The sequence below is a fragment of the Podarcis erhardii genome (assembly GCF_964252035.2).
Source record: "Podarcis erhardii genome assembly, chromosome: 2".
NCBI classification, from domain to species: domain Eukaryota; kingdom Metazoa; phylum Chordata; class Lepidosauria; order Squamata; family Lacertidae; genus Podarcis; species Podarcis erhardii.
The window spans coordinates 8,830,966-8,851,250 of NC_138498.1; the positions used below are offsets into that span (position 1 = coordinate 8,830,966).

The 20,285-nt window shown below is 47.7% G+C and overlaps 1 protein-coding gene across 3 annotated transcripts in view; it reads left to right on the forward strand.

Moving 5' to 3' along the window:
* AGAP2 (ArfGAP with GTPase domain, ankyrin repeat and PH domain 2) overlaps window positions 1-20,285 on the forward strand; it is a 119,796-nt gene that overhangs the window by 82,710 nt on the left and 16,801 nt on the right. For all 3 annotated transcript variants that reach the window (XM_081844299.1, XM_081844297.1, XM_081844298.1), the window contains exons 2-10: window positions 9,056-9,114; window positions 10,108-10,195; window positions 11,267-11,352; window positions 12,646-12,787; window positions 14,327-14,461; window positions 16,847-16,944; window positions 17,520-17,672; window positions 19,047-19,133; window positions 19,245-19,349. In XM_081844299.1, coding sequence (XP_081700425.1) covers window positions 9,056-9,114; window positions 10,108-10,195; window positions 11,267-11,352; window positions 12,646-12,787; window positions 14,327-14,461; window positions 16,847-16,944; window positions 17,520-17,672; window positions 19,047-19,133; window positions 19,245-19,349 — 953 coding nt within the window. The remainder of the gene's footprint in view (window positions 1-9,055; window positions 9,115-10,107; window positions 10,196-11,266; window positions 11,353-12,645; window positions 12,788-14,326; window positions 14,462-16,846; window positions 16,945-17,519; window positions 17,673-19,046; window positions 19,134-19,244; window positions 19,350-20,285) is intronic.

Here is a 20,285-nt window from a genome sequence, read left to right on the forward strand (position 1 = left end):
CAGAAGTCGCACTGTGAGTGAGTGCGTGCTTGCATGTGGTATAATGGATGCCTGCCAACCACTCTGCCATGATGCCACAACCCTCCCAGGATCTTAAATCAACAGTTCCTCCTCAGGCAATAGAGGCAGCTATATTAACCCTGACTTGTAGTTTTGTACTGTAAGGTAAATTTATTTAGTGCGCTGGCCAGAGGCCAGAGTACTTTGAAAGTATTTGCAGGCCAGAAGAAGAAGAATTTCGCAAATGCAACTAGGCACTTCAAAAAAATAGGATTAAATTGAAAGTTAGAGTCAGGGATTGTGCGCATCCATTTTGGGCAAAATGGAAGGTCATAGAAAGAGCAAGAGGCAATCATCATAATGGGATAGTCATCAGCCTCAATTTTCTGCAGCCAAAGACTGCAAAGAGGTCACATGCCTGGTTGTTTTGAAGTCTTTGCCACTCCAAAGATGGGCAAACTTGCCTCTGGTAGACAGAGTAGGAAATTTGACCCAAACCAGTGCTTTAGTAATTTAGGGACAGTACTTACACTAAGGAACGGCCTGGATTGATAATGTAATCATCTACCCGTGCCTTGTAGGGCTTAGCTCAGGTGCAATGACTGCACCTCCCCTCGGCAGATTGGGCCTTTCACCCTCTCATACTGGGTCCAGAAAATGATGTTCACATCCTTATGTTTATGTTTGACAGCTGGGAAAGAGGTACAGAGATGTTTCCACCTTTGCCTTAATTTTGTTGTTGTTGGAATCCATCTGTTTCAGAAGAGAATGGAAGAGGGTGCCTTTTGGGGTGAAAAACTGCTGGAAGCAGTGCCTGCTGTGTCTGTAGAGACTGATATGGGAGAGACATGTTTTATTGCAGCTGGAACAGATGAAGGTGTCCAGTTGCGCTACTGCAGATGCACGATGGTGTTTCTTCTCTCTGCGCTCCTCCCAGTGGTCATTTCTTCTCTGGTCACTCTTGTGGATACACAGTCCAATTGATTGTCTCCAGGTGCTGTGGTTGTCTGCAAGGGATTGCCACATGACGGGGTTAATCTTGCCAACCATCATGTCACTTTTGTAGACATCTCTTTAATTCAGAGTTGGTCTGTCAATAGGCCTGGTGCCTGAAGCCAGCTCCCTGTGGAGCAGGTCTTTGGAGATCTTGCCATCTTCCATTCTTGTGGGCATGACCAAGCCAGCATCAACGCCGCTGACGCAGCAGTGTGAACATGCTGGGAATGTGGGCATGGGAGAGCACATCTTTGTTTGAGGCTCTGTCCTGCCATGTTATGCCCCAAATCTTCCTGATGTAACGCATGTAGACAGAGGCAGGAGCAGGGAAACTAACAGTATGGTGATGTCATATCATGTACAGATAGGTAGCCGTGTTGGTCTGCCATAGTCAAAACAAAACAAATTCCTTCCAGTAGCACCTTAAAGACCAACTAAGTCAGTTCTTGGTATGAGCTTTCGTGTGCATGCACACGAAAGCTCATACCAAGAACTGACTTAGTTGGTCTTTAAGGTGCTACTGGAAGGAATTTGTTTTGTCATATCATGTGTTAAACTAGTTGTTTAGCAGGAGAAGAGGAAGAAAAATGTCTTGAGAGCTGGTGACTCCATGTTTTTTCATAGGTGTATTTTAAAAACAGAGAGAAAGAGACTCTTGCAATGGCCACCTAGACTGTGTACACACCAGTGGTGTAGCATGGGTTGCCAGCACCCGGGGCCGCAAAGAGGGAGGGAAATGGACAGAGTACGCGTGCACATTCAACTGCCTAATGGCGTCTGCCTCACCCAGGAGATCGCAGCTACAGAGATCAGGAAAAAAAAGTTGTTCCATTGTCTGAAGGTCCCTTCCTGGTTCACATGGAGAAACCAGAGGCCAGCAACAGAAGTGTGCAACTGTATGTGCCCCTAACAGATTTGTGCAACTGTATGTGCCCCTAACAGATTTGTGCCCAGGGCGACTGCCCCTGATGGTACGCTACTGATGTACACACACCATACATTTAAAGCACCTAACTTCCCCCAGTGAATCCAGAGAACTGTAGTTAATCCCTCACAAAGCTACAATTCCTAGCATCCTTAACAAACTACAATTTTCGGGATTCTTTGGGGGGAAAGTCGTGTGCATTAAATGTGTGGTGTGTACACAGTCCCAGTGTGCTTTGTGGCTGCGCGGGGAAATTTGACCCCAGGTTTTCCAAATCCAGACACAACCTGCCTTTCCTTTTGCTTGTGAATGTCTGCAAAGTCCTTTATAGTTCATCAATGGCACTGTATACATAATTAAAAACCAAGAGACTGGACATGGATTATGTACATGCTTGTTGTTGTTGTTTAGTCGTTTAGTCGTGTCTGACTCTTCGTGACCCCATGGACCAGAGCACGCCAGGCACTCCTGTCTTCCACTGCCTCCCGCAGTTTGGTCAGACTCATGTTTGTAGCTTCGAGAACACTGTCCAACCATCTCGTCCTCTGTCATCCCCTTCTCCTTGTGCCCTCCATCTTTCCCAACATCAGGGTCTTTTCCAGGGAGTCTTCTCTTCTCATGAGGTGGCCAAAGTATTGGAGCCTCAGCTTCACGATCTGTCCTTCCAGTGAGCACTCAGGGCTGATTTCCTTAAGAATGGATACGTTTGATTTTCTTGCAGTCCATGGGACTCTCAAGAGTCTCCTCCAGCACCATAATTCAAAAGCATCAATTCTTCGGCGATCAGCCTTCTTGATGGTCCAGCTCTCACTTCCATACATCACTACTGGGAAAACCATGGCTTTAACTATACGGACCTTTGTTGGCAAGGTGATGTCTCTGCTTTTTAAGACGCTGTCTAGGTTTGCCATTGCCTTTCTCCCAAGGAGCAGGCGTCTTTTAATTTCGTGACCGCTGTCACCATCTGCAGTGATCATGGAGCTCAAGAAAGTAAAATCTCTCACTGCCTCCATTTCTTCCCCTTCTATTTGCCAGGAGGTGATGGGACCTTGAGTCACGCCCAAATACATTGCAGTTGTAAAAGTCAAAAGTGTTGTAGCCCCTTAGAAACTGAGGCTGCGGTGATGTAACAACATAAATGTTCCTAAGCTACTTTGGAAAGGGTAATTCAGGAAGGCGCATGTGGCTGGCATACTGCTTAAAACCAGGGTGTACCTTGCTCACATTTTCCCCTATCAGGAAGTCATGTGAAGCTAACCATCAGTTCTTCCCTCCATGGCTTTCTAGAGTGGACGTCCTTTTTTTGGTGTATTGAACAGAGGCACCCTGGGAAAGGGAGGGAGTGAGCTCTAACAAAAATAAAAATGCAGAAGGGATATGTGCCTTCTGAATGTATGTCCTCCTTTGTCACTTCCATATCTATTCAGTTTTCACCAAGAGAAGTTAAGCAGCGTTTATTGTTTGTGTTTCCCAGGGTTCACGCACACAGTTTTTTCTAGCTGAAGGATTGTGTTGGAAACATGTGTGTAAGCTGCAGCGTGCGAATAGCAGATCAAACATCTAACATTCAGCTGTAAAACTGGAGCCAAGTCCTAAAATGGAAAACACCACCCTTATAAGATGGCAGCTGTCCCGATTTATTATTTAGGGTTCATAATTACATTCCTTAATCAATTTGCATCCGCTGAGTAGTGTTGCATCATAATGTATGCATGTAGTAGCAGTTTATGCTGCTGCTGCTCTCCTGTTTTAGGCACCCACCGTTGGGCAGATGCCACAGATACTGTTATTATGAGCAAAGGGCTGTTTCCCCTGGTTATTTGGCTGGTTGACTGACAGCTGACATTGCTGCATCAGAGAGAAGAAAACTAACCCAGTCACCTTTGCTGTGTACTTTAGAGTGTCCCTCCTACCCTGTGCTTAACCTAATGCAGCCTCTGATTGTAGGCAGCTGCATCAGACAGAAATTCAACAGGTTACAGCTATGCTGGGGATGGTTGCACCTGTTGAATTTTTGACCGCTGTATGGCAGAAGGCCGCCAGCAATGGAAGAAGATGGCCACGGTAGTTTGCTGGTGTGAGAGGGAGGGGAAGGTTGGCTGGCTGGCTGGCTAGCGGGTGGCAGCAGGATTAGTCAAATTGCGGAGGGGGTGGCATTGCTTCAAAGTGGGCAACAGCTTTGCCCTTTTGGCTCTGCATCAAAAGGCCAGCAGGGGCTGCTGCACCTTTCCTCGTCCCCCTTTCCTCCCCGGTTACCTTGGTGATGTGTGCAGGGTGCTGCTGCTAAGCAACCGTTTCGTAGTAACACACACAGGGAGAGCGAGAAGAGGCGTGAGCTGTGCTTTTGTGCAGGGCTCCCTTTGCTCAGGTGCATGCAAGGCGAGGGCCGTTCCGCCCGGGAGCCTGCAAAGCCAGCATTGGGGTTCAAACAGGGGGGAGTTGGCAGGAGGAGGAGGAAACGGCGGCTGCCTCGCCACCCCAACATGTGAGGAGAGGGAGGACGGCCAGGATGGCTTAATGTCTGCTTCACACACCACCGGCAGCACAAATTTGCTACCGACCACCAGGCATAGACCAAATTAGTTTCCAGGCCCAATTAAAGTGCTGGTTTTGACCTATAAAGCCTTAAATGGCTTAGGACCACAACACCTCAAAGACCACCTCTCCCCATATGAACCCACCCAAGACCCTGCAATCATCATCTAAGGTCCTTCTTTGTGTGTCTCCTCCACGCGAGGTCTGGAGTGTGGCAACACGAGAACGGGACTTTTCTGCAATGGCTTCCTGTTTGTGGAGTGCTCTCCCCAGGGAGGTTTGCCTGGTGCCTTCATTATATATTTTTAGGCACCAGGCAAAAACATTCCTCTTTAACCAGGCCTCTGGCTGATTGTCTTTTATGTTTTTATATTGTGATTTTATGTTGTAACCACCCTGAGACTTGCGGGTATAGGGCGGTATACAAATTTAATAAATAATTGTAATTATAATAATTAATCTGGAGGCATCTCAGTGTCACCTGGCTGCTTACACTGGGACGGCTACAGGGTTTTCTGGGATCAGTGAGATGGAGAAAGAAAGAACAGCCTTGTTGAGTCCTGGACTGCAATTTTGTGAGCGTGTTTATTTAAATCAGGGGCAGCCCAACTTTTCATACCAAGCAGGCTGCAAGAGTATTTTGACACCGAACCTGCCCACTGCCTTGCTGCATGTTGTGGGGGAGCGAGCCCTAAATTTGATTCTGGAAAAGTGCTAACTAGGCTTTGGGAGCGAAGCAGGAGGACTCTAGGAGCCTGTCAGAGCCCTCACGCCTCCTTCTCAAAACCCAGCGCCTTGCTTACCCAGCTTTCGTGTTATGTACTGAAGTTCTCACCCTGGGCCAGCAGGGGGATACTGTAGATAGTTATGCAAATGAAGGATCGAAAGTGACGTTCAGTGATTGGATAGTTTTAGAAAGTTGCTACAGTAACGTTGTACTAGAGCTCTATATAAGCAGGCTGACGGAGCCCTTCAGCTCAGTTCTGTTCTGGCCTCTGAATAAACAAGAGCTGTTTGAAGAATCACTGTGTCGTCTGATATATTCACCCACAACTTAACATTTGGGAAGGCATTGTGGACTCTGGGGGACATCAAATGTTGCCGAGGGCCATCACAAAATGTCCTGAGGGCCACATGTTGGACCAACTTGATTTAGGTCATGGGTTGGGAACTTCTGGCCCAGAGACCAGATACAGTCCTCCAAACCCCTCTAGGTGGCCACCAGAACTCTCCCCGGGCCATTTTCCTCACCAGCCCTGCTTCATACAATCCTTGAGTATTTTTGCCTGTCTGGACTGTGTCCTTGAGCTCTGATAATGCCCTTTGGTTGCCCGGATGGAGGAAAGAGAGGGATGTATGAGTGTGTGTAGATACAAAGGGGATATTTCCATTTGTTGCTCTGCCTACATTTGCCTCTGGCTCCGCCTACCCCTGCCATGCAGCCCTGGGAATATTGCCCACAGGGAAATGCGGCCCTTAGGCTGAACATTTTCCTCACCCCCGATTTGAATCCTATCTGCTCTGCCTTTCTGCCTCACCATTAGGTCCTCATGATGACTGTCTGCATGATCAACGAAACATTTTAAAAACATCAATTAAAAATAGTTAATAAACAGGGGGGAGAGCTTCTAACAAAATATCATTCAACAACAAGGGAGTCAGACAAGATGTCAACAATACAAAATCAAACTCCTCACTTTCCCTTGCCCCAAATGTCAGTTGTTTTAATACTGAAAATACATCATTGGGAGTATTGGCTCTTAGGAGGAAGAGTACACGGGTAGAAAATTATTTCAAAACTGATAATAAGCCACTCAGTGAGAATTTATAGCTGAAATTACATTTAGGTCTAAGATCTCCCTAGACTACATGAGGAATTTAGGGAGGCCTGGGATGCATAGTCCTAAATCCACAGTTAGACAGTACTTAATACCTGGCAAAATTTAATAGCTGACATGGAATGGTGTTGATATCTGGCAGTATTTGATGACTACCTAATACTTGACATGCAATGGCATTTAGCATTTGTGTTTTAAATTTTGGAATAAAATTCCACACTTAAGTACAAATTCAGTGTCAGTATTTCACTTTCAAACTGTGAGCCGCCAAAGTTGAAATTCTGATTAATTTTAATATTGGCAAATAATTTTAGTGCCTGCACTTGCATCCTTGTCTCTGGAGCTCTTTCCAGAACTGGTTCCTTCCTTAGTGCCATCTAGCTGCCTGGTTCTTGTTAGTTCTTCCATGGGCGGTCGAAGCCTCAGGTGTGATTTGCCTATTCCCTGTACATTCAGTGTCAACTGAGCAACAGCACTCCACCAGGGACATCTCTACAGATGGATGTGGGACTCAGAGGGAGGGCTAGTGGTGGTTCTGTTGCTGTCTCTTGGAGTGGAGGAGCTCCATGCCGGGGAAATAAATGTGGCCCTCCAGGTAACTCTACCTGACACCTGAATCTCTCCCCAGGCCAAGTCCCCTTTCTAGGCCACGCCCCCTCTCTCCAGGCCACACCCTTCACTGTCTGTGCTCAACACCCTCCTTGAGTGCTTTTGCCTTGCGGGAATGCGTCCTTGAACTGCAACAATGCCTCTTATTTGTATGTGGAGCATGCATGCGGGGATTGTGGAAATCTCTGGTGCTTTCCTTGTTGGAATGTAGCCTGCTGTGGAAATACGAGAAACTTACATTTTGCCTCCGGCATGTGGTCCCTAGAAAGCTCGCCCCAAGGAATGTGGCCCTGAGGCTGCAAAGAAGGTTCCCTGCTCCTGCTATAAACAGGCAGACATAAAAGCAAGCAATCTGGCCATAGGCACATGTGTATACAGTGGTACCTCGGGTTACAGACGCTTCAGGTTACAGACGCCACTAACCCAGAAATAGTACCTCAGTTAAGAACTTTGCTTCAGGATGAGAACAGAAATTGCGTGGGTGCGGCGGGAGCGGGAGGCCCCATTAGCTAAAGTGGCACCTCAGGTTAAGATCAGTTTCAGGTTCAGAACAGACCTGCAGAACGAATTAAGTTCTTAACCCAAGGTACCACTGTATATCTGTTTGTCCTGTCATTTGTTTCTCAAAAGAGAACTCCTGGGCAATGAAGTCTTCCTGGGAGCTATGCTATGTAACCTCTATCCCTCGAAACGCAGGTGTGTGAAGGCAGGCAATAGCTGGGGGAAACACTCTTTATATGTTCAGAAGCACTTTTTATTAATACTTAAAACATTTAAGGAAAATAGGGGGCAGGGGGCAGTGAGCTTTGTTTCATTCTGATTTGTTTCTGAGGTGGTTATATAACATTGAGCGCTCATTGGGGTGTTGCCTCGCCTTCCCATTAATCATCTTTGCACCCCACACTTTTCAGTGAATCTCCCCGTTGCTTTCCAAATGGCAAAAAACCCCTCTCCACCCGCAAGTGGATTTGTTGTCCTAGGGTTGCAGAGGCCTTTAATCCACTTTAATTGCACAAACCTAAAGTTCTGCTATGTGCTTGTATCCCTCCAACAAAATACTGACAGCCTGGAAATACCCTAAGACATATTTTCTATTCCCTTCTGTCTGCCCCATACAGCCATTGCTCCTTTACCTCCCTACACCACAGTCTCTTACTCTATGAATCCTTATCCCCATCTATCCATCGTGTTGTACACTAAAGTATCTCAGAGCAATTTACAGGGCAAAAATCAGAATAACAAGAAACATTAAACCAAGATTTTTTTTAAAAAAGCAGTAAAACTAGACCAGGTCCTGGGGTTGCCAATACCAGGTTCTTAACAAAGGGTGCAGAACTCCCAGGCATTTGGTTGGGCATGGAAATCAAAATGCTTCTTTGAGCCTCAGAGTTGGCAACTCAGACCTTGGCTGCAGGTGCCTAAAGAGGGGAAAGTCCTCTTTATATTCCCCTCCTGCCCTCCCACCAATTTTCCCATGGAGCCTGCCAGGACACCTGCTCCGAGCATCGCTTCCTGACTCCCAGGCAGCTCACATTGGGCCTTAAACTGGCTCTTTATCCCATGGCGGATGCATCCCGCCACTGTGACTCTTGTCCCAGGGACCCTGGATGGGTATTGTGCTCTGTGCCCACCCACTTGCAGCTGCCTTCTCCGTTCCTTTGCCACCCCGGAAGTAGCACAAAGGAGAAACTGTTGCGTGTGGGAGAGTCGAAGGGCTAGAGGAGTTGTCCCCACAGAGCAGCTTATGGTACGTGAAGGGGAGACGCTCATCCCTGCCTTTCTTCTCTGTCCTTCCTCCCCATTCCTCCATCCACACACACAGGCACACATGCCCAGCTGTGCTCCCCAACTTCCTGCCTCCTCAGAAACCTGCAGACAGCAGTCTGGGGGGGGGGGGTTATTCTCCAGCTCTATGTGTAGAGGACCAACTTGTCTTGAGACTGATCTACTCAGAGCTCTATGAGCTGTAAGCCAGTGGTCCAGTGGTGCCTCTGCCGCAAATTCACCACCTGCCCTAGGGCGAATCACGATTTCTCAGCTTCCTCCACCTGCAGTGTGGGAGTGATAAGCTACGGGCCTGTCTCACAGGGCTGTCGCACGGATTATTGAGATTACTAATTTCTTACCTGTCTCTATTGTTTCCTTTCCTCAGAGGCCGTTGCAAACAGCCAAGAATGGACCCTTGGACGTTCCGTTCCGGAGCTACGACTGGTAGGTGTCTTGATGACCTTTGTCACCTATACATGCACTGAGTATGTATCTGGATACCATAAATGTGTTCCTTACATTGCAAGCTGATGGAGGCCTGCCATCTTTTCCTTCTGCAAATGGACATTCACATCAATGGGCCTATATAAATAACACAGTTCATTTTACTTGTCCATGCTGCATCACATATGGACATTGGTGTCCCTAGGCAACTGCATTAATTTGAGCGGATTCTCTTAGGTAGCTTTGGCACACAGAAAAATCAATTCAAAATTGATTTTATTTATACCCAACCTTTCCTCCAAGGTCAGGGTGGCATTCGTGGTCCCCATCTTCCCCATTCCCCAACCCTGTGAGGTTAGTTAGGCTGAGAGACAGTGACTGGCCCAAGATCACCCAGCTTTGAACCTGGGTCTCCCAAGTCCCGGTCCACCACACTGAGCCAGCCTGACCTTATGGTGGCATGAGTGGCCACTTCCACTTCCTGTCTCTCTTCAGCCTTAGCTATCCTACTTTACTGCCTCGTCACTGGACTGTCTCTGGGGTAGGGATCCTTGAGAGATTTAATCTTTACGAATCCTGATATTTTAAAAAATGCGCCAAACCAAGTTTAGAAATGAGTGCTTTGAGGAAGAAACCGTTTTTAAAATACATATTAAAATGGGACTTTCCTTGCAGATTTTCTTGCCGATCGATGCAAGAAAAGGACAAATATACCGTAACAGTGGCACAGACCAAAAACATACTGAATTGCCCATGGCTACTCAGGGGGGGTTTCTGCCACAAGGCAACTTCTTCTCATGCTAATTCTGGTTCCAGGCTTGGTGGTGAGGGGGCACTCTTTGGCGAGCGTGTGTGTAGGGGATGGGGGCAAGTTCTGGAACAGTGAGGTCAGCATGTTCCGAAAGCACCTAGAGAGCCACGAGGTGAGGGTGTTGTTGTTGTACTATGTCGAGCTATGTCCTGCCAGTGACTTCTGTTCTTTTGCCTCCGCAGGGTATTCTCGGAACCATCAAGAGTGGGAAATCCGCCCTCGTTCATCGTTACCTGACCGGCTCCTACTTGGGCCTGGAACCTGCAGAGGGTGAGCTGCTTTCCCTCCCTGTCCCCAAATTTTAACTCACTTCTTTGTGCCCTGCCCAATGCGCACCTACTCAGTTTTCTTTCCCTCATGGGGAAGTAAGAAAGGAAGACGAGGAAAGTAAACAGAGTAAATTTTGCCTTTCACATCATCTGCTTTTAACTTGAGATGGCCGGGATTGAACCTGAGAACCTACCCCAGCCAGCTATCACCCCCCACGTACAATACTTGTTTCTGAGCCACTGGTTTTCTCCTTCCCATCTCAGGCTTCAGCTATCTGCATGTTCCACCCCCACCCACCCCCAGAGGCAGTATTATTATTATTATTATTATTATTATTATTATTATTATTATTAAAATTTGTATACCACACTTAATCCAAAGATCCCAGGGTGGTTCACAACAGAAAAATACAAAATGAGAACACAAGTTAAATAACGAAACGAAAACAAACCATTAACTGCCCTCCCCACAAAACACATTTAAAAGGCCATAGAACCTCAATCAGCCAAAGGGCTGATTATTGAGAAACATTTTTGCCTGGCGCCTGCAGATATATAAAGAAGGCCCAGAGCCACCCAGAGTGGCTGGGGAAACCAAGCCAGATGGGCAGGGTATAAATAATAAATAATTATTATTATTATTATTATTATTATTATTATTATTATTATCATCATCATCTCTGGGGAGAGCATCCCACAAATGGGGAGCCACCCCAGAAAAGGCAGGTCCTTGTGTTGCTGCCTCTGGACCTGTCCTGGAGGAGGCACACAAAGAAGGGCCTCAGATGATGATCGCAGGGGGAGAGACGGTCCTTGAGTTATTGCAGCCTGGGAATCACAAGTGAGGAGAATGCTACTTGTAGGTCCTTCTTGTAGGCTTTCCTGGTTGGCCGCTGTGAGAACAGGGAGCTGGACTAGATGTGCCAATGACCTGACCCAGCGGCGCTTTTCTTATGTTGTTACACTGAGCTGTGCTAATTTTCCACTTGGGAGCCATTGCACTGAAAGGACAGCTTTGTTTCTGCTGCTTGGCTGCTCCCCAACCCCAGCTCTGCCTCCTTCTGTTTTTCAGGGGGCCAGTTCAAGAAGGAAGTGGTGGTGGAAGGGCAGAGCCACCTCCTGCTGATTCGAGAGGAAGCAGGACCTCCAGATGCCAAGGTAGGCCGAGGAATGTGCGGAGGTCCTTGTGGGGTCCCTTTGGGGCGCCGTGGACCCTCCCAGGCTGCTGTTCACACTGCTTCAGAAGTTGCATGGAGCATCCTTCAAGAGGAAGACGCTAAGAAAAGTTATTATTAAAGTGCCAATTTGGGAATTAAAAGAAGAAGAAGTTGCAAGGCCTCTTGTCCCTGAAATTCTTCTCTTAGCTGAGCCGAGTTGGGGGGCGGGGGGAAGGGACACCTGAGGCAACAGAGAGGAAAGGAGGGGGCTTGGTTCCGCTTACCCTCACAGCTGATTTTATCTGAAATCAGACTGTCACCCCTCCTCCAATCATGACTTGTGAATGAACTTAAAAGAACTCCACCTGAAATGTCTGGATTCACCATAAACAGCCCTACAGAGACCTAATTGCAGGAAACCTGGAAAAAAGTGAGCCTGGCATGGTCCGAGGTTCTCCACAAAGTAGGAATGTAGGAATGTAGGTCCTTGGGACGCGGGTGGCGCTGTGGTCTAAACCACAGAGCCTAGGACTTGCCGATCAGAAGGTCGGCAGTTCGAATCCCCGTGACGGGGTGAGCTCCCCTTGCTCAGTCCCTGCTCCTGCCAACCTAGCATTTCAAAAGCCCGTCAAAGTGCAAGTAGATAAATAGGTACCACTCCGGCGGGAAGGTAAACGGTGTTTCCGTGTGCTGCTCTGGTTCGCGGCTTAGTCATGCTGGCCACATGACCCGGAAGCTGTACGCTGGCTCCCTCGGCCAGTAAAGCAAGATGAGCGCCACAACCCCAGAGTCGTCCACGACTGGACCTAATGGTCAGGGGTCCCTTTACCTTTACCTTTAGGAATGTAGGAAGCTGCCTTAGCCTATTGGTCCATCTAGCTCTGTATTGTCTACACCAAGTGGCAGCAGCAGTTTCAGGCAGGAGTCTATCCAAGTCACAGAATCATAGAGTTGGAAGGGACCCTGAGGATCATCTAGTCCAACCCCCTGCAATACAGGAATATGCAGCCGTCTCATATGGGGATTGCACCTTTCACACATGGAGATGCTGGGGACTTCTGCATGCAAGGTAGATTCTCTTCCACTGAGCTATGGCCCCTCCACCACTGAGCTGCTGGTTTTGTATAATTGCTGGAGTGGAGGGGATGGGGTAGACCTTAGAACAGTAGCATCCCTTCTTACTCCTGGTTCCACCCTGACTCAATGCCCAAAAGAGAGGAAGAAGATGTGACCGGTCTGAACACTGTCCCCCTGTTGATATGCCTCTCCCTCTCGATTTCCTTCCCGCTTGCAGTTTGCAAACTGGGCAGATGCTGTCATCTTTGTCTTCAGCCTGGAGAACGAGGCCAGTTTTCAAGAACTGACCCAGTACTACGGGTTCCTCACAAACTACCGCGCGGTCTCCGACATGGCTCTCGCGCTTGTGGGCACTCAGGGTGAGTGGGCGAGAGTATCTGCCCTACAGAGAATTTAATCTTGGGGGCATGGGTGGGCTGCAAGGGGCAGTCAGGTGGATTTGTTCCTTGGGGTCTTCCTGAGGCCAACTGGAAGAAGCTTTTGTATTTACTAGGCTTGCTATTAGCTGTTTCTTTATACATTAAGACAGTGTTTCCCAACCTTTGGTCTCCAGCTGTTTTTGGACTACAATTCCCATCATCCCTGACCACTGGTCTTGCTAGCTAGGGAAGATGGGAGTTGTAGTCCAAAAACAGCTGGAGACCAAAGGTTGGGAAACACTGCATTAAGAGACTGACAGGCCAGTTAGGACTATAATTATTTTTGCTAGGGGGCTACACAGAGACCCTGCCCCTTTCCCCCTCCCAACCACTTAAAGCTCTGCTCAGATTTTCTCTGGTTTCTGAACTTCCACCATACATTGCCCGCTTACTTTCAAGCCTGTCCTCATTTGTTTAAAGGAACAGCACCCTAGTATCCATTTCTGCATGTGCACAATGCACTCACAGAATGCGTACACCGGGTGGTTCTGTTAGTCAGGCAAGGAATTCCATTGCAGGACATCTGTTGGTTCTTAGCCTTGACCCAGTGTCTTGGCGTATCCCAGACACCAGACTGGGGGTGGTACGGCCAGGTAAGCCTTTGCTGGATCCAATCCAAAGTTTAGCGTGGCAGCAGCAGCAAGCCTGATCCAGCAGGGAAGGTTGCACAGAAACAAAGTTAAGTGCAAGCCGGTTTAGTGTTACTAGGTCACCTGTCCAGCCGGGTCAAGATGTCGATGAGAATAGCTGGAGCAGAATAAAGAGGCCAGCTGAGGTCAGAAACCAAGAGGTAGCGGCACATGCTGAAACACAGTCCAGTAGGAACTCTAGTTGTGAGTGTTCATATCATTGGTGGAGAAATGAAAGCACCAAATTGGGACAAGGCAGCACCATAGAAAAAGCAAAACCCGGTCCGTTTTCTAGATCTGTGGTTCCCTCTGTTACTAGGGATGCTGAAGGATTCCAGTGGAAATGGGGGTGGAAATTGCCAAAATTTGTTGCCCCGTGTCCAGAATGGAAACCAATCCAGTGAATACAAACGATATTCACTGTTATTGTTGTTTCCAGTCTGCAAATGATATGCAATTGGTGGCATTTCCTCTCCCACATTTGCATTAAAATGAATAGTGTGGAATGTAACAGAATTAATTATATCAAGTTCTGCCACAGAGGACAGGGAGGCAAATAACGTAGGTTTTTTTGGAAGTCAAACTGCGGTGGAAGAGCAACAGCACTGAATGCAGTATACGGGGGCCGGAAAGGAAATTGATACCTTCTTACATCCCAAATAAAACATCAGGGCCGTATATAGGAGCATGTTTTTGTGGTGAGGAGATAGCACAGCTAAGACAGAATGAGAATACTTTCTAGTCCAATCCTATGCATGTTTATTCAAAAGCAAGTCCTGTTGATTCCAGGAGATTTCTGCCAGCTCAGAGATGAAGTCTCTGTGTGTCTGTTTTTGCTTCTTTCTTACAGATAAAATCAGTGCCAGCAACCCACGTGTGATTGAGGATTCCCGAGCCAGAGCTCTGTGCACTGAAATGCGCCGCTGCCTCTACTACGAGACATGTGCCACTTATGGACTCAACGTTGACCGGGTCTTCAATGAAGGTGAGGACTTTTCTGGGATGTGTCCCTGGGAAATTGGATGGGAAGTTGGGTTTCATGGCCGCAAGAGCACCTGTGAACATGAGACAAGGGAGAACACATTTCAAGACATGGCTAATGGCAAACAAGAGCAGTTCAACCCTGTGTGTAGGGCAAGAGAGTGTGTCCTGGGTTTGCAGACCCTTCAGTGGTGCAAAATTCCTCATGCGATTGGTGCATATGCATGTCCATCTTCACGTGTGGACATCTTACATGCCTACACAATGCAAACATAAGAAGAGCCCTGCTTGATCCAGCCAAAGGCCCACCCAGTCCAGTCTACTAGTTACACATGTCCTACTAGGTGCCTATAAGACACCCTCAAGCAGAACCAATCTGTCTGCTGCAAAAATGGTGGGTTGTGCAAGCAAACATACATATTTTTATACAAGGATGCACCAACTGCACCTGATATAATAGTTGTTATGATGATGATGATGATGATGATGATGATGCTGTTGTTGTTGTTCTCTGGCATTATACTTGGTGCTTTAAATGTGTTGCTTCATTCTGTCACTTTGATACCTGTTCTGGGCATGAGGAGAGTGGAAACGGCCATTAAATAAATAAACAGGCAACGGGGGTGTGCCGGGGCCCCATGGCCCCTCGTGTGCTCCATCATATGTGGAGTCTACAGGCCGGTAGAACTGTGAGGATAATAATAATAATAATAATAATAATAATAATAATAATAATACAGTGGTGCCCCGCAAGACGAATGCCTCGCAAGACGAAAAACCCGCTAGACGAAAGGGTTTTCCGTTTTTCGAGGCGCTTCGCAAGACGAATTTCCCTATGGGCTTGCTTCCCTATGAGTCTTGCGAGTTTTTTCCCTCCCCCCCCCTTTTTCTAAGCTGCTAAGCCGCTAATAGCCGCTTAGCCGCTAAGCCGCTAATAGGGATGCTTCTCAAGACGAAAAAACCGCTAGACGAAGAGACTTGCAGAACGGATTATTTTCATCTTGCGAGGCACCACTGTAATAATAATAATAATAATAATTTATTATTTGTACCCCGCCCATCTGGCTGGGCTTCCCCAGCCACCCTGGGCGGCTTCCCAAAAGAAATTAAAATACTGTAATGCATCAAACATTAAAAGCTTCCCTAAATAGGGCTGCCTTCAGATGTCTTCTAAAAGTCTGGTAGTTGTTGTTCTCTTTGAAATCTGGTAGGAGGGCGTTCCACAGGGAGGGTGCCACTACCGAGAAGGTCCTCTGCCTGGTTCCCTGTAAGTTGGCTTCTTGCAGTGAGGGAACTGCCAGAAGGCCCTCGGTGCTGGACCTCATTGTCTGGGTAGAACGATGGGGGTGGAGATGCTCCTTCAGGTATACAGGTATACAGAACTGCTTCTTCTGTGTCAATGGTTGGAGAGTCAGTGGCTTGAGGCGGCCATGCTGAAGTGTCTACTGTTCTCGGGAGGTGTGCTCCTGCATAATAAGAATTGGGGCAAGCAGCTTGTGTTGTGTATGTGGGGATTTGTTGACTCCAGGACTGACTTCTGTCTACATAGAGGGGTCTGTAGCAGAGAGAGTACACTTTGCAGGCAGTGTGTTATAGGTCAAAAGCTTTTCTTGTGTTCAGTTTTGTGGCTGTGGCGGAAACCCTGGTTTGCGACCCAAAGTACTTTTGCTTTCTGCACATCCGGCATACAAGAAGAACGAGACTGCCATTTGAGGAGTCTCTGATAGCACCATATATTTATTGGTTTAGGCCAGGGTTGGCAGTTTTGGGGCACTATGGGTGTTGCTTAAGTCCAACTCCCATGGCCAATGGTTGCGCATGATGAGAGCTGGAGTCCAGCAAGACCTGGCAAGTCACAGGTTCCCCACCCCAGGCTGGACACAGGGAGACCAAGCTCCCCATCACACTTGCACCAGATGATGTGGGACCTGCTTGCACATGGTGTGAGGGTGTCATGCTGCAGAAGAGCACATGTGAATAATATGACCAGGTTTGGGGGAAGGGGACACATCACATGTGTATTTCCCACCCAACTGGCACCCTCCCAGCATGGGGCTAATTGTGTGAAGAAAGACCCTTTTCATGAGCCCCTCCTGGATGTGACTCCTATTCTGCTGGATGGGGGGGGGATTGTATCAAGGGGCCCAGCAGAGAGTTTGCTGACCTGGCCCTTGCAGGACTGGCAAGTGTGGATGGGATGGGATGGGATGGGACTCAAAGGGTGTCTGTGGAGCATGGATGTTGCAGGGTCTGCAGTCAAGTCCCCTGCAAAGTTTTTTTCCCTTTCAAGCAGTTATAGCCGATTTCCAGTGTGGCAACTGGAGGATCTGAGCAGCCCTACGATTTACAGATATATATGTGTATTTTCCTCCCCACCCCCAAACTGCAGTTGCTCAGAAGATTGTGAATATGAAGAAACAGCAGCAGCTCCTTGCATCTTGCAAATCTTTGCCCAGCACCCCCAGCCATTCAGCCGTCTCCACGCCGGTGGGTGGAATCTACCTCGCGCAAGTACATCCCCCTGAATGGGCCCAGTTACGGGAATCGGAGTTTCCTCCTGCTGGTGGCACAGCACCATGAATGGAGAGGGAGGGTGTGAGGCTAAGCCCCATGGATCAAGTGGACCTCCTTGCATGAGCTTCCTATGTCGGCACTTAGGGCTCATCGTCCACACTTCCACTTTTCCTGTGCCTAGAAAGCATGGATCCAAGCGGTTTCTCATTTCTCCCATCGCTTTACCACTGAATCAGAGGAAACATAAATCCACAGAAAAACCTGTTGCCGTTGGTTCCGATTAAGTGGTAAACAGTGGGTTTTCCTGGGGGAAAGTGGAAGGACAAGCAGAAGTGTGGACGAAAAAATTCCACAGCCTAGCCATCTCCTTGACAGTGCTAGTTTTGTATCTGGGGTGCTGCTTTTTTCATTTTCAAGCATTCAATCACACACGCAGGACCTTTGCCTCTTGCTTTCGCACAGCCAAGGCACCGCCGGACCTGCGTATCTGTCTTCCTTTGCTTTTAGAGGCTGGCCTAAGTCTGCCTGGTCTTTTCCTTCCCCTCTAGGCAAGTAACGGTGGCCACACGAGCGACTACTCCTCATCCCTTCCTTCCACGCCCAACATCAGCCACCGGGAGCTGCGTGGGGAGGCCACGGCTATAATTGGCACACCCAGCTCCCTGCATCGTGGGACCAAACGCCGAACCAGCCTTTTTGCGGTGAGTACCAGGGGAGTCCACCAGCCACGGGACAAGGGAGGCCAAAGGGTGGGTGGCCCAGTCCAGGCTGAGGATGGAAGGATCTCTCCATTTCTGGTTCTCTCAGTTTCTCATTTTTCCCATCTTAAATTTGCTTCTCCACCTTTTTGCAGCAATTTGCAAATTCCTTTTTTTTAAAAAGAGTCTTTGGTGTGGTTTTCTTCTAATAAACACATTTTTAATTCTGTGCTGGCTGAGCTACACATTTTTGCAATCACGCATTTTTGTACATTATTTTCAGGAACATTTCTGTAAGCACGGTTTGGCTAGAAAATAGCATTGCAAAATTCAGATAAATATTTCAAAGGGTAGCTGTGCTTTGGTTCTCACGTTGTTTTGGAAAATGCAAATTTGAGAAATGAAGCTTTAAATGCAAACAGAATCAAATTTCTCCTCTACTCCCTAGTCCAGACCGAAAATAACCCTCTGCTATCAAGGGGCAAGGGACGCGGGTGGCGCTATGGGTAAAACCTCAGTGCCTAGGACTTGCCGATCGCATGGTCGGCGGTTCGAATCCCCACGGCGGGGTGAGCTCCCGTCGCTCGGTCCCAGCACCTGCCAACCTAGCAGTTCGAAAGCACCCCCGGGTGCAAGTAGATAAATAGGGACCGCTTACCAGCGGGAAGGTAAACGGCGTTCCGTGTGCTGCGCTGGCTCACCAGATGCAGCTTGTCACACTGGCCACGTGACCCGGAAGTGTCTGCGGACAGCGCTGGCTCCCGGCCTCTAGAGTGAGATGAGCGCACAACCTTAGAGTCTGGCAAGACTGGCCCGTACGGGCAGGGGTACCTTTACCTTTATTAAGGGGCAACATCGTGAACCACAGCAACACCGAGGGATTGGGTAACAGGAGATGGTTAAGTGTTTCTCTATAACACCCTGGATAACCGCTGCTGTCATTCAGAGTAGGCATTACTGTATTACAGTAGATTAACAAATAAGGCAGCTCCCCTTGTTTTTGAATCTCTTCTGGGCCCTGCCCTCCTCAACCTTCCCTGGCCTCCCTCCCCTCTCCCAGTGTGATTTGATGGTGAGACAGGCCGCCATGGAAGCAACTCCAGCAGCCCCAGTATCTAAAGACTTTCAGGTCTGTTGCCTCGCTTCTTAGGCTATTCCCAGCTTTGGGGCAAGCAATGCCCCACCCCCCAAAAAAACCCCATGCTTTGTTGTTTCGACTGTAACATCCCTTTGCCCGAACGATGGTTTGTAAATTAGCTTCAAGCCATAGTTTACAGATTCATGTTGCTGGCTATTTTGCAAGGCATGTTTTGTGAAGGCATAATGGCAAACCGTGGTTGGACGTTACCTTTGAACCACAGCTGTGTCTCTTTGCAGAATCGCAGAGGGAGTGACACCGAGAAGCGGAGCCTGGACAGCAGAGGGGACAACACGGGAAGTGGCCGAGCCATACCCATCAAACAGGTGACCTCCTTATATTTGTCCTGGCAACTGTTTGCCAGTCCTCTGAACCCCGGTTGCAAGAGTCCGGGCACCGTCGGTAACCCCCGGCCTTCACCGCCTCTCTCCCATTAGAGTTTCCTGCTGAAACGAAGCGGCAATTCTCTGAACAAGGAGTGGAAGAAAAAATACGTGACTCTCTCCAGCAATGGGCTTCTCTTCTATCACCCCAGCATTAATGTAAGTGCGCCATGTACTCTAGCTTCCATCAGCTCCAAACACACCAGGGCTTGGCTAGTCGCATTGTCAAGTGCTACACATTACCATCTAAAGGCAGCAGACTGCAATAAAACCACAAAATGTGTATGAGGGAGACATCCAACAGATCATGGCCAGATTGGAAAATAGACATATGGATTAGATCACATTTCTACAGACCGTTCTGAGCCTGGTCCACTTACGCTTACATTGTTGCTGTTGCTAGGGGCTTTCTTTGTTTTGTTTTGGAGTTTTTATTTGCAAGGTAATCCCAGCGCTTTCTGGCTCTTGCCCACATCCTTTTCTTTTTACAAAACATTTCTAGGTGATTAGAGATGCTAGAAAGCATGGTACTTGTGACATTCATTCAAAGGTTTCAAGTAAAAGGCCCCATAAAAGAGTCCATAAAGGTTTTGAGAACCACATCTTCCGAGGTCCTTTAATTGAGGTATGGGATAGGTACAAAAACCTATTAAAACCTAGAACGCCACGCTGGCTGTCACCTCTAGAAGTTATGAGTGTAAAGAAAACTAATATGAGAAGTAAGTGGACAACATATGGTCAATTGCTATTTAAAGAAGGAGAAAAATGGAAAATAAAACCTTATGAGCAGGTTAAAGAACATGTATATGATTGGTTGCATTACTTCCAAACAAATGAGATGTTTAGGAAAGATGGTAAAGAACGAGGTTTTGCGGATAAGGATTCTAAATTTCAAAGTGAAATTATAGATAATGATGGTAAAAATCTATCCAAAATGTATAAACTGTTGTTAGAATGGAATTTGAAGGATGAAGAAGTTAAATCGGTAATGATTTGTTGGGCCAGAGATGTGGGTTATAATATACAATTTGAGGACTGGGAAAAATTATGGAAGGAGGGTTTAAAATTTACTGCTTGTATGACGTTAAAAGAGAA